The sequence below is a fragment of the Xyrauchen texanus genome, chromosome 25 (genome assembly GCF_025860055.1).
Source record: "Xyrauchen texanus isolate HMW12.3.18 chromosome 25, RBS_HiC_50CHRs, whole genome shotgun sequence".
NCBI lineage: Eukaryota > Metazoa > Chordata > Actinopteri > Cypriniformes > Catostomidae > Xyrauchen > Xyrauchen texanus.
The window spans coordinates 24,874,340-24,889,255 of record NC_068300.1 but is presented as its reverse complement, the minus strand read 5'-3'; the positions used below and the strand labels follow the sequence as shown (position 1 = coordinate 24,889,255).

At 37.7% G+C, this 14,916-nt stretch overlaps 1 protein-coding gene across 2 annotated transcripts in view; it reads right to left on the bottom strand.

Moving 5' to 3' along the window:
• Window positions 1-14,916, bottom strand: part of lamb2l (laminin, beta 2-like) — a 71,261-nt gene that overhangs the window by 11,210 nt on the left and 45,135 nt on the right. For both annotated transcript variants that reach the window (XM_052091778.1, XM_052091779.1), the window contains exons 7-24: window positions 14,592-14,655; window positions 14,252-14,454; window positions 13,989-14,109; window positions 13,690-13,878; window positions 12,849-13,019; window positions 12,590-12,702; window positions 12,234-12,313; window positions 10,352-10,508; window positions 7,398-7,538; window positions 7,151-7,312; window positions 6,814-6,935; window positions 3,802-3,922; window positions 3,367-3,559; window positions 2,719-2,862; window positions 2,257-2,488; window positions 1,329-1,492; window positions 1,026-1,250; window positions 503-717 (exon numbers count right to left, since the gene is read on the bottom strand). In XM_052091778.1, coding sequence (XP_051947738.1) covers window positions 503-717; window positions 1,026-1,250; window positions 1,329-1,492; window positions 2,257-2,488; window positions 2,719-2,862; window positions 3,367-3,559; window positions 3,802-3,922; window positions 6,814-6,935; window positions 7,151-7,312; window positions 7,398-7,538; window positions 10,352-10,508; window positions 12,234-12,313; window positions 12,590-12,702; window positions 12,849-13,019; window positions 13,690-13,878; window positions 13,989-14,109; window positions 14,252-14,454; window positions 14,592-14,655 — 2,817 coding nt within the window. The remainder of the gene's footprint in view (window positions 1-502; window positions 718-1,025; window positions 1,251-1,328; window positions 1,493-2,256; window positions 2,489-2,718; window positions 2,863-3,366; window positions 3,560-3,801; window positions 3,923-6,813; window positions 6,936-7,150; window positions 7,313-7,397; window positions 7,539-10,351; window positions 10,509-12,233; window positions 12,314-12,589; window positions 12,703-12,848; window positions 13,020-13,689; window positions 13,879-13,988; window positions 14,110-14,251; window positions 14,455-14,591; window positions 14,656-14,916) is intronic.

Below are 14,916 nucleotides of genomic sequence, written 5' to 3'. Positions count from 1 at the left end.
CCACACGATTGGCTGTTTAGATAATCGCATGAATAAGTAGGTGTACAGGTTTTTTTTACTTGCCGTCTAAAAAATATGATGCTGAAAAAAACAGCGAAAAGCAGTGCAATGGTCAAAGATCCATCATGTTACATAAAAACATGTAAAAAAAAGCATTCTGTGGGAACAGCCCCTAAGATATCAGAATATTTTGAAATGTAGCACACAAGAAGCATGGAATACTTTTATGTTGCTTCTTTGCTTTTTTACACTTTGGAAGTAATAATTACACATATATTTTATAGACGACAGTGGCTGAACATTCCTTAAAAAATCCATGTTCATGCTTCACAAAAGCAAGAAAATCATAACCGTTTTGATTGACATAAGGGAGAGTAAATGGCCTTGAAACCTACTCAAATCTAAGACACTCTTCATACCAACAATATTATATATATTATTGGCATATATTAAATACAGCATCTAAAGACATTGTACTGTACTTAAATATGACAGGCCATACCATGTTGCATTGGGTGCTGAGGGCATTTGGTTGGGAGCATCCACATGGTTTACATCCATAATCAGAGCCGAAGTCCCAATGATTAGGGGCACACTGGTCACAGTTGTGGCCGATGATGTTCAATCTGCAAGGGCAATGTCCGGTCCGTCTATCACAGTGACATACTCCATCGATGCAGTAGGCCTGTAAAGTGCCTGCATTTACACATGTACAGCCTACAGAACAAAAGAAAGCAGAAATGGATATAAATGTATTCCCAGAATATAATTTCACATAAAAATTGGCTTAAATGAATAGTTCACAACAAAAAGGCAGAATGTTAGCCTCAATAACAATTCGCTTTCATTACATATTTTTCCCCCAATAAATTACAATGAAAGTGAATGGTGACTGAGGCTATCAGTCCCTAATATTCTGCCAAATGTCTCCTTTTGTGTTCCACGGAAGAGAGAAAGTAATGAAAGATAATGGTGAGTAAATAAGGATTGTAATAAGGCATTAGAAGAAAGGTCACTGTACTTACACCTACAGTCCTGTGTGAGTGCATTTCCATAGTAACCAGGTTTACACTCAGAGCACAAGTGGCCGTCTGTGTTATACAGGCACTTAAGGCATTGGCCGGTGCGTGGGTCACATGACTCGGGGTCCTGGGGATCAATGTTCCCATTGCACTGGCATGGGCGGCAAGCCCCACCAGGCTGCTCAGGATCCCCATAGTAACCAGGAGCACAGCGATCACAGCGAGGACCTGAGCGAAGTCAGTCTTGCATCAATTAACCTATTTCAAGAACTTTGATTCATTGACTTACTGTAATTTATATGTTACCTGCATATCCTTGGCTACATTGGCAGACTATTTGATTGGAGGCGTAGTCTACGTGACAAGAAGCTCCATTGGAATGTCCACTGCCAGGATGACCTGGACATGGACAGGGATGACAGTGCTCGCCAGAACCCAAAACTGGGTTTCCATAGAAACCATTCATACACCTAAAGTGAGAAAGGAAAGGATGGGACGCTCCGTGTTGATGCAGAGGATTAAGCATCAATGTACCTTTATGTATCCATTTATTAACTGATATTCTTCCCCTCCTTCCAGCTGTTAACAGTTGCTACCGGATTATTGGGTCCGGATATATACTTTAACTAACTTGAAATATTTATAAATATATATTCACAGAAGATAAATCATATGGGTTTAAACTATATAAGAGTAAATATTAAAGGGATAGTTCACCCAAAAATGAATATTATCTAATTTTCTCACTTTCATGCCATCCAAGATGTGTATGACTTTCTTTCTTCTACAGAACACAAATATTTAGAAGAATATATATCTCCACTTTGGAGTGATTGGATCATATTAAAAGACATATTAAAACACGAGTATTTTGGATTGCTTTTTGGTGCTTCAAAGGTCTGGTCACCATTCACTTGCATTGTATGGACCAACAGAGCTGAGATATTCTTCTAAATATTTGTGTTCTATAGAAGAAAGAAAATCATACACATTTGTGATGGCATGAGCTTGAGTAAATGATGAGAGGATTTTCATTTGTGGGTGAGCTATACCTTTGACAGATTTTACATTTTTGGGTGAACTACTCTTTTAGATTCTTTGCTCAAGGGCACATTAGATATAGTTTATTGATCACTTCATGCAGAGCTTGAACCTACAACCTCTCAGTTAAGGATTCTGATCTTCTTTAACCACTAAACTGCAGAACCCCTTTCTAGAGAAGTAAAATTCTCACCTCTCACATAGCTGTCCTGTTGTGTAGTCTCTGCACTCGTAGCAGGCACCAGTCTCAGGGTCACAGCTCTCTGCATGGCCATTACACTGGCACAGCCTACAGTTGGGGAATCCCCACTGACCCGGCTGGCAGTCCGAGCACTGACGTCCCATCGCTCCATGCCGGCAGGGACACTGGCCCGTAACCGGGTCACACTGATGCCCCACAGAGCCCTGCGAGTGGCAGTCACATACTATTGAAGACAAAGATAGGGGGGAAAAGACAGTGAGAAATATGTACAAATCATTAAGAATCTGCTCTCAACTATCATGAAGGAAATATATATATATATATATATATATATATATATATATATATATATATATATATATATATATATATACATTTAAATGCAATAGTCTATATAAATTAAATATATTTAACAGATATACATTATCAATGTCAAATTAAGAGCTGTCTCACCAGTGCAGCCATATGGCCCAAATCCATACATCCCTGGTGCACACTGATCACATTCACGGCCAATAACATTGGGCTTACAGCGACATTGTCCTCCAACTCTATCACACTCTGCACTCAGGGAACCTTGAGGGTCACATTGACATGCTGCAGAAACAAAAGAGTTCAAACTATAATTATTCTGTTAATTTTTTATAGATATTCAGAAAAATATGAATAGTAATATTTATCTAAAGGAAAAGGGAATTGAAGCATTTTATGTCATGTGATTTAATGCATACAGTATGCAGCTAAAAGTATATGAGGTTACCACACATTCTGAACAATTAATTTTCATAAACTTTCCAGTTGTTCCTGAATACTGGATAGGGATTTTTTACAAATTTAGATTGCATGCACAATGAGCAATTTCAAGATGATAAAATATTTTAGAGCTGAAAATAACTAGGAAAATATACAGTATATTTCCATGACTTATCTGTGTTTTTTAAAGATTTTTTTAATTTCCATGATTTTTCCAGGCCTGAAAGTCACAATATTAAAATGATCTTCCCTGATATTTCTGTATATTATTTCTGTTGTTTTAGAAAGAGTTTTTACCACTTTCAAAATGAACACTTAACCTTTATCTCCTGTCACTGCGTGACTCACCCAGGGCACCATTGTGAATGATAGCTGAGATGCTGCAGATTAGTTTTGTGCACAGCTCGGCCAGTGCAGGCATTGGTATGGTCATGAAAGAATCTAAACACATGTACAACTCCATCTCAAGGCGCCTATGCTCGTCTGGCGCGTCATTACTCTGAAAACCAGGGAGCTCTTCATACTTAGGTATCAGCACAAGCTGTGAGCAGAGAGCAAGAGAGAGAGAGAGAGATAGAGAGAGAGAGAGAGAGAGAGAGAGAGAGAGAGAGAGAGAGAGAGAGAGAGAGAGAGAGAGAGAGAAAATTTGACATCATTATAACAACTGAAGTATAGTCATATGTATCTTCACCACTATAAACACAACAACAGAGGGCAGTGCAAGCATGAATGTTTTTCTTACTGTATAAATGACTGATAATGCTAATAGGAGAAAATGCTTACAGAGTCTATGAGGATGAAGGCGGTGAGATGTCGGTGAGAAACACCATGACGCTGGAAACGGATGGACAGCACATAGTGGTTGTTTGGCTCAAAACAGAAGGGCCTTGGCATTTGAATATATCTGTTAAGAGTTAAATACAATTAAATACGATCAGGCTCTGCAAATTAAACATATAATTCACTCATAATATTTAGATTAGTGTAAACACTTTGGCCCTGTACCCTATAAAAACAGTGTTATAAAACATTGCTCCATATTGGTTCAAAAAATTGTGTGATTTTGTGTTATGACAATTTATTGCTGAACAATAGCAGAAGGGAGTGTTCAGGGAAAACCGGTTTGTTAACATTATGTTAGCAATTTTTTTGGTAACATTAGCAGAGCACAATTTATACACTTCACCTTATAATTTTTACAGTAGACAAATCTGCCTTTTTTAATATTTGGTTACATCCTTTAACATCAGCACAAGTGAAATGGCTTTGTAATCAGATGCGGTTTTTAGGGTGAATTACCACATGGATTTTTTAATGAGCAAAACATACTTCCCTAACCTACAACTATAGCATACACCTAACTGATAGTGTTTTAAAAGCAAATTCAACATGAAAAGCAAATTTATTTTCTGAAGCAACCACATAATTTTGTATCTTCTACAAAATGGATTAATCAACACTGAAAAGAGCAATTCAATGCAAAACTACCGAAAATCTCATCTATATTTCTCCTAAATCAATGGGAGACAGCTGCGAGCACCAGTACTGGGGAAGTGCTATTGCTAACTTGGGTGCAGATTTGCTAACTAACCCGACAACCAGACAGAGACCCCGAAGCTGAAAGCAGGTCTCACTGTCTGGCAGATGACGGCAGCACTGAAAATATTGCAGAGGAGGTAACAGATACATGTTATCCAACAGATAGAGCGAACTTCCCAGTTGATGTAACTGATCCCAATGTGAAGAGGACCATACTTAACATGGGACTATTTAAACCAGAGGGACCATATCCCAGGGACAAAAATGGCAGATGCTTTTCGAAGGAGTTTTATTTCAAACATTCTAAGATGGGAAAGGGTCAACGGAATAGCTGTGTTATTCACCAAATATGGACCGTGCCTATTGTGAGCCATGTTGGCTTTTGCAGACAGGAGGTGTCCATCCCAACATCCATCCTGGACTGTAGGAATTAATGATTGGCAGGGTCTTTCGGGCAAAATAAAGAAACACGAATCTTCACGTGCTCATCTAGCAGCTTGTGTAACGTATGATACATGGAAAAACGACCTAATAGTAAGAATTAGGGAATCAAGAATCATTGACATCACTCTGACATTATCCGCATGTAATCTGGCATTCAGAGGACATAATGAAAAACTGGGTGACCCAAATAATGGGAACTTTATGACAGTAATTGAGCTATTAGATCCGGTGTTGCCAGAGTTACTGGATAAAAAAAGTCACGTCAATTATTAAGTCCAGCAATTCAGAATTAATTGATTATGTTGTTGTATCAGAAGGTGCTGTGTCTGATATAAAGGAGGTAGAATTTTATTAAATCATAATGGACACTACTCAGGATGTCAGTAACATTTATTAACTCAGTCAGGTTTTCAGTTGATTCAGTTGTTACCGTTCACAAAGACGAAAATGATAATCCAGTTGGCATTGATGTCTGTGAGAGTTTTCTCTGATTCCAGAATATAACTCCACTGACAACTGAGTTCAAATTTTGGCATCTGACATATATTGCAGAACAAAGATGTGGACCTTCTTCAAGCAGCAACCTTACTGGAAAATACTTGCAACTCATTATCACTGCTACGGGATCAGTTTGAGGACATCAAAATCACCGCACAAGGCCTTGCTTCACCCTCGGGTGTCAGCTGTCATTCCGCTCATAAACACGCAGGACTTATTAAGCGCCACTTTGATGAACTCAAAGGATCAGCATCTCACAGACCACGAGAAAAACGTCAATGTAGGTGGTTATAACACTTGCATTGATTCTCAGCTGAAACGTCGTTTCAAAGGTTTGGATATAATAGTCAGACAATTCCACTTTTTACATCCGAGTGAACACCTGCAACGATGATGTGTTGCATGCATTTGCTGAAACACTTGCAATGACCAACAACGATGACATTTCCTCCGATTTTCCATTACAACTGCTTTGTTTTGAAGTGCAGAAATAAAAGCAATTAAAGATCTGAAGCATGCATCTGTTATTCCAAGTGTCACAGATGTGGCTCTTGCTCTGAAGCTTTTTCTAACTATCCCTATCATGGTGGCAAGTGCAAGAGGTCTTTTTATAAACTAAAACAAATAAAAACCTGCTTGAGAAGCACAATGAGCCAGGACAAACTCTCCAGACTTGCAATTCTCAGCATTGAAAGCAAGAGCGCACGTCAAAAGGACATAACAGACATTGTGAAGGAGTTTGCAGAGAAAGATGCTATGAGAAAAGTTTTTAATGGTAAGATGCTTTTTTCACTCCTTCACAAGATGCATTGACACAAACTAACTTGTTGTAAAACATTGTAATTAACAAGTTTTATCCATGTGTAAAAGTCTGTCAAATTAATTCATGTATATATATACAGAAAGCCAAAAGTGTTTTTTGACGGAAAATTGATTAGCAAATGGCAGGGGCAATAGCACTTGTACCCGATTTTTAAGGAAAGGGTGAAAGAATTTTATTATGGTGAGGGGCCCTGCCTCTCTTGTGGTTGGCCACCGCCGTTTGCGCTATGCCACAGGATTAGAGTCAGATTACAATGGCACCTAAAGACTCGGCCATGCAAGAAAATGATCAAAACAAGTTCAATGGAACTAGGTTTCTCATGAAGTAAAGCAAGGCTAACATTTTCAAGAATTGCTAAATTATGCATGATGTGCTTACACAGAAATATGAATATAGGCATGCATCCAAAAACAAAGCATTCACGATATGTCAGATAAGCACAAAGGCAAGTACGGACACACACAGACATGAACTCACAAAAATGCTATTACCTCCTGTGATGGGGCATGGTGACTGTGTACATCTGCTCTGTGGGTAGCATGTTTCCACAGGGGAGACTCATGGGCAGTTTCAGAGATGTGACACTCACTAAAACCTCCCAGTCTTCTGTAGACTGCATATTAACAAGACCATGTATTAATAGCATTACACAATGAACACTGAACATGTATTACCAAAAGACCATCTTAAATCAGCGTCAATTTCCATGGTGGTCCAGAATGTTTTATTGTTGTTTTGGTGCAGGTCTACCTGGTAGGCCAGCACAGCCTTTCAAAGTCTTGCTGGTTAAGCAAGATAAGAAGCCTGGTGGGGACACTTTTCACACACCTCTGGCTCATATCGGATCATGATGTCATATTCCAGGGCGTAAGGAATGTTACTGATTGTAAACTCAAGGCCGGCACCGTCTTTAACCCGAGCAAAGCCAGGTCCGGTCCACGTGACCATCTGACCCGGCTGTCTCTCTCTGTGCACTGTGCTCACGCTGGGCTGAAAAACATGCGCATATCAAACTAAATACTGTTGCACAGTGTAAGGTAAGGAGAAACAGCAGAGTGTAAGTGAGAAAACTCACAGTTTGCTGCAACTGTCGGATGCGTCTTAGTGCTGCTCTCTGCTGCTGGGCGGTGGCAATGCGCCGGTGACGCCGGTGTCTTCTCAGCTGGTTGTTGAGATGTTGCACACAGTCGGTCTCAGCTTGAGGCCTTGGTTTGCCCTAAAAAACAAGTATACAGGCTATATATTGTATTCACATTCATTAAAATACATTTGTTTATGTTGTATAGCATGTAGTAGAGATTAAAGGTGTATTTGGAATAGCATACTACCACACTACTTGTGGTATTATTGCAGAGTATGCAGTATGTATACTGTGCACTGTATGCAGATTCTCTGTATGCATTAAATACTTTACCTACTATGTTGGATATCATATGCCAAAATGCAAAGCTCGACTTTCTGTTTTAATGACGATTGAACCACATCACTTTCTTGACTCATTTGTTCTGATGACTAGAAGTTATACAAAATTGGATAAAAAATGTAAACAGTAAACTGTATACTGCACACTAAGCAGTCTGCTAGTATTCCATTTCGAACATATCTTAAGACAACTTTACACCCATTCTGAAACCAGTGAGTGAGGTTAGACAGTGAGAGAGTGTATTTGTACATGTGTGAACAGTGCTGGGTAGTAGAAGATTAGATGTAATCTAGATTACATATTCAGATTACAAAAATCAAGTACTTGTAATTAGATTAAATTACATTTTCAAATAATCAATCAAATTACTGTTTGATTACTGTGTAATTACATAGTAATCATGTTTTTTTTTTTTTTTAAATGATTACATATTAATCAGGCAACTGCAGTAAATTGTTCATAATTTATTGATCCCTTTATTTCTTCTTTTATTATTTTTATTTTTTCAATATTTTAAGTCAGTGTTTTCACAAGGGGGAGGAGGGTTATGGAATTGCATACACAGACCTGATACGAGCCGTCAACCAGGTGTTAGAAAGTTAGTTTTAGTTTTGCAAAATACTTTTTTGACTACTTTGTTTTATTTGTTAAATTGATTCACAAATATAACTGTTTTTACCACAGATGGGTGACATTTAGAATGGCAAATTGCTGGAGTAAAAACATTTTAAGTTACTTTTTTATTTCACTCAGAAACAGGCAAATAGTGAGTTAAACTACCTTTTGATCCATTAAGTCAGAATGACTACTCAAATGCATGTGACATCAAAAAAACAAGAATTATGTCAAAAGTAATCTAAAAGAAATTATATAAAAAATGTAATCCAGGATATAAAGTTACTGACAAAAATTTTAGTCATGTAATTTGTAATCAGTTTTAGATTACAATTCTGAAGTAATCTACCCAGCACTGTGTGTGAATTGGAATGAGGCTAGTGGAGAGAGAGTGAGAGACTGTGTAAAACAGACAGTGCTTGTGTGTGTATGTGTGTGGCAGGCATTAATAACTCTGTCTGACAGGTTGGCATCTTTTCTGCTGTCTGATCTTATTCTGGGTCACATCAGCCATGGACACGTAGAACATCCTGCATTTTATATGCATTTTTGTGTGTGCTACAGTGCGTCTACGCAACCAACACTGTCTGTTTTCTTTTCAGCACAGTGTACAGTGGATAAAACTCAACAAAAACAGATTAAGCAGATGACTGCTTTCAAACCATCCTCAACAACACCCTCAAACCCTCATCCAAACTGACACAATCTTAAAGGGATAGTTCACCCAAAAATTAAAATTCTCTCATAATTTACTCACCCTCATGCCATCCCAGATGTGAATTATTTTCTTTCTTCTGCTGAACACAAATTAAGATTTTAAGAAGATAATCTCTGAATAACTCTGTAGGTCCTTTTAGTGCAAGGGAATTTTGGCCAGAAATCAGAAGGTACAAAAAGCATATAAAGGCAGCATATAAATAATCCATACGACTCCAGTGGCTGAATCTATGTCTTCAGAAGCAATATGATAGGTGTGGGTAAAAAACAGATCAAGTCCTTTTTTACTTTAAATCTCCACATTCATTTTCAGATGTGAAAGTGAAAGTGGAGATTTATAGTAATAAATGACAAAAATATTGATCTATTTCTAACCCACACCTAGCATTTTGCTATTGAAGATATGGATTTAATCACTGGAGTCGTATGGATTACTTTTATGCTGCTTTTATCTGCTTTTTAGACCTTCAGATTTCTGGCCAACATTCACTTGCATTGAAAGGACCAACAGAGCTAAAATACTCTTCTAAAAATCTTTATTTTGTTCTGAAGAAGAAAATAAGTCATACACATCTTGGATTGCATGAGGGTGAGTAAATGATGGGAGAATTTTCATTTTTGGGTGAACTCACCCTTTAAGATAGATATACTACAGGAATATCCCACAGCATTCAACCAAAGCCATCCCCAAACCCCAGGATGTCACAGAGTTAAAACCAGTGTCAAGCCTGTAATGTAGTGGTTAGAACACTGTGTTTTGGTATACCTGTCATTGTCTGTGTGTTTGTGTAGGTGATATGGCGATATGATGGTCTCAGATAAGCAGGCTACTGCAATTGTTTTGTGTCACGCAGAGCAGAGCTTCATGGGAAGGGAAAAGTACCTCAGGTTTCAACTTAATTGAATATAACACACATGAATATACACTGAGCAATGTGGCTATACATTTTACACAGATTAGTTTTAAAACAAGACATTAGGGGCTAACAAAGACAATTCATCTAAAAATGAGAGAATTCTTTCACAGATATACACACTACTGTCTTTCTCTCTAGCTATGCCTGAGCCTGTTTCCATGGCCCACGATACCAGCATTACCTCAAATAGCAAAACACAGACTTATTCATAACAATGGAAATATTTATGGCACTGCCCTGATATTATGACATGAACTCTAAAAGTTTAGGCTGCCAAAAGGAAAAATAATAAACCGTAAAAATGTCAGTATCAGGGAATTTTAGGAAGTTGATCTTGTGTATTTGAGCTTTACTTACTGGAAGAGAGGGATCTTCTGGGGAGTGCCCTATGGCTCCCTCCGCCTCATATTTGTAATAGTCCAGTGAAGCACAGAAATACCCAGGCTGTACTTCAGAACACTGCCGACCAATCAGGTGAGGTCGACAGTCACACTGACCATTGTCCATCATGCAACTGAGTGTCACATTCAAAGAGAAACAGAGATCAGGAATAGTTGTGAAATAAACCACATCACAACTATCTCCAAAATCAAGGTCTTAAAGGGATAGTTTACTAAAAAATTTAAATGATGCCATTTAACATCATCATCATTATCATATATCATTTATTCACATTCCTGTTGTTCACATTCATACTGTACACCTACGACTTTAGTCTGTTGAACACAAACTGTTTGTTTGCAGCTTTTTTGGCATATACTGAAAGTGAATGATGACTGAGATAATTTTGCCTAAAATCGTAATTTGTGTTCCACAGAAGAAAGAAAGTCATTAGGGTTTGAGACTAAATGAGTGTGAGTAAATAATGATGGAAATTTCATTTTTGGATGAACTATCCCTTTAAAGCAGGGGTGTCGAAGACACAGCCCACAGGCCGAATTACGCACAGCATTCAATACTTGTACATACTGTCCTATCTGTAAGCAAATATACGTTTTTCATGTGAAATTGGATCTGCGGGTAACACCACTGTCCCAGTTAATTTTCACACTTTCAGGTTTGTGCTCACGGCAATGATGAAAAGATGATAGATACAAGGAACTATTACTAGAGGAAATAAATAAGTGAATTTCTCAATTGTTCTCAAAAGTCTCACATAGATAGGCTTTTGATACATTAACACTGATTCAATTCTGTGGAAGTATTACTCTGTAAAAAACATTTTGGCCTATTTTTGTTAATATCCGCTATTAGATGGCTTACCGCAACTTAAAAGAAAAGTTCACCCAAATATGAAAATTGTCTCATTATTTACTCAGCCTTATGCCATCCCAGATGAATATGACTTTTTCTTCTGCAGAACACTAATTATGATTTTTAGAACAATATCTCAGCTCTGTAAGTCAATTCAATGCAAGTGAATGGTAACCAAATCTTTGAATGGTGACCAAATCACATAATGGCAGCATAAAAGTAATCCATATAACTCTAGTGGTTTAATCCATGTCTTCTGAAGTGATATGATCGGTTTTGGGTGAGAACAGACCAACATGTATCTCTTTTTCACTATAAATCGTGACAATCAAGATTTCAAGCTTGATTATACTTCCTAGCACCATCTACAGCTCTGCACATGCATCAAGCACTAGGAAGTTCAATCAAGCTTGAAATAATGATCACCAAAGAGACTGCAATAGCAAGATTACATAAACCTACAGAGCTGAGAGATATTTCTTAAAATCTTTGTTTGTGTTCAGCAGAAAATAGAAAGTCATACACATCTGGGAGGCATGAAAGTGAGTAACTGAAGAGAGAATTTTCTTTTTTGGGAGAACTTTCTTTAAGTTATCTAGCCAAGAGCAGTGAGTGGTTTTCTCACTGAAATATATGTCAATATTTTTGTTTGATGAATATATATTTATGAATTTGTATATTGTATAGGCACATCTAATGTAAAGGCATCTGGCATCTCCTAGTAAGTTCCATGTGCAACCTAAAATGACTTTGACACCCCTGCTTTAAAGAGATGTTTCCATAATGAAATCAGTTTATGTTCAGTCCTTTGAATTGCTTATCAAATACTAGAGTTTTTACTTCAGTACCAAGCTGATTCATATCACAGAACAATACAGCAATGTAATCTTAGCATAGCAAAGTATCACACAGATACCAGACATTTCCTGATTGCTAATCAATGGTAAATACACTCAGTAGATGCAAACACATGTCAGTGACTAACCTGTTACTGGTTGATCCTCCAAAGTCACAGTCACAGGGTCTGCAGCCAGCCAGGTCATTACTGAGTCCCCAGTGTTCAGGCTGTACACATAAACAAAAATGAGCATCTGACATTATAACAGAGAAGGCTTTATATCTGTATACTGCTTCAATATAATTATATATATTTGTTTTTTAAATCTGAATTTTGTATTTTCAATTTTATAACAGATACTGCATAGAATCTTTAAGATGAAATTTGAATTGAATTCAGAACTCTGATTTTCGAATTCTGTATACTGCATTTTCAATTTTAGAATATATATGCGTATATTGTTTTTTTAATGAATTGGTTTTAAAGAGAGAATTAACTCTTACTAGGCACTGATTGCAGTAGCGGCCTGTTACATATCTCTTGCAGTAGCAGTCACCACTGATCTGATCACATGGAGCCCCCAGCATAGTGATGCCCCGGGGGTCACAGTTACATGCTGCCAATGACAGAGGCAAGAGTAAATGTTACATTCACAGAATAAATGTCACACATATAGAAAATGATTCCAAGGCATATTCACACACACTCTATTTCTAGCACACAGACACACACACACACACACACACACACACACACACTTACGTTGGCATCCCAGTGGGTTGAGTCCATAGTGTCCCTCTTTGCAGTAGTCACAGCGCTGACCTTTGACATTCTGCTTACAGCGACACTGACCACCAATCATACCCAGATCCAGATCAGTTTGACTGTCACAAACTCCTCCCTCTAGAGAGCCCACCGGGTCACAGTCACAGGCTGCACACACAATGAAAACACACAGGAATAATGAGAGGGGTTTATAGCAATAATAAGGTGGGAGAGAACAAGTTTTAATCACTAACCCAACTTAATCAGGTGCTAAATGCTTTGAAATAGTGCTGCATCTTATGTATTTGGATGTCATTTTCGTTCTTTTCAGCAAAAACACTTTCTTTATAACACCTCTGGGCTGCACAGTTAATGTTGCGCTTTCAATGGAATTTTATTAAAAGAAAACAACAAAAAAATGTTAACTGATCGTGGCAATTGATCTATAATTCATTAAACAATGATCAAATAATAGAGTTCTATACCATCCCAGTAAAGTGTGCCAATTTTCATTAGTCTGCTGCATCCTCCACAACATAGCACTTACGACTGGGAATAACACTGTACCAACTGCATCCAGAATTTTTGTGTTGTTACCTGATTTGCATAATTTTGCACAATTTATTTAATTTATATCAGGTGCTAAAACAATGCAGACAGTACATTCAAATACACAACGCTATCAGAGGGCATTTTTTTTGTGAATTCCCACATGAATCTTGAAAACTCTTGTCACCTTGTAGAAGAAAAAAACCTATGGTGGTTGTGATAAATCTGAAAGCATTAGAATTTTACTATAAAAATGTCATGAACAGCAGATAGCAGCTGGCTAACTTACAGATACATGCTGCCGGGTCTCTGATATCTCTAGCTGGATTCTGGTAGTAGAAGGGTTTGCAGGTCTCACAGTTGCGGCCCATCGTGTTGTGGAGACAGTTGTCACACACACCTCCACTGACATTTCCCGTAGCCAGATATACAGCCATGTCGAAATGACACTGGTTGGAGTGACCATTACAGTTGCATTCTGGGAAAAAGTCACAAATGAACATCATTTGCTATTTAGATTTAAGTTACAGGATTCTTTTCTTGAATTTCTATGAACTATAAATGTGTATGTATTTGTGTGTATCTTACCCTCGCAGGTATGGGCATTATCAGTCTCGGCAGGTCTCCAGGGTGCATCATGGTAGAAATCTCTACAATGCTCACAGTTTAATCCCTCTGTGTTGTGCTTACACACACAACGACCATGAATCTGTCCAATCAAAAGCAAAGAGAAGAAATATAATTAATATTGGGCTTCATTCAAAATGATCCATTATTCATAATCATGACAACAACAATCATTTGAAGTTCATATTTAAATGACATAATTCCATGAGACTGACTATACCCACCATGCCAGCATCTCGGGTGGTCACCCCAGGCACTGGTGCACACTCAGATGCATGGCCATAACAGAAGCAGCTCCCACGCACAACCAGCTCATGCAGTGCATAGTAATATTTCTGCAGCACATCCGGACGACGATCAAGCAGGTTATCACCCAGAGTGTGCAGCTTGGTGAAGTTTATCCTAAGGTTAGTGATCCGCAACAAATCTGAGGGTAGACCATTAGTACACTTAATGGCTGCGTTATGACTGAGAGCAACTTTACTGTACTTTGAATTCTGTATCTGTGTTAACATGTTCTGCTGTGTCTATTATAACATGACTGTTATGCAATGCTGCACTAACCTTGAATTTCAAGACTGTATGGGTCTTTGACATGGATTGCAGGATCAAGAACTTTGTAAATGACCTAAGACAAACAAAAAACAATTATCTTACAGTATTAGTAAGATTAGAAGTTAAAATTGCATTGCAAGAGTAACAGTAAAGAATACACACATATGAAACTCATTCAGCACCAACTAATCGACTATTAAAAATGCTAATCAAAATTGCAAATTGATTTTCTTTTGCGCATTTGCTTGCCATACATTTTTTACAAAAGAAATTTGTTGAAGTAACTTATTTTAAAATGTTGACCTTGGTGATATTTGTGAATAAAAACTAAATA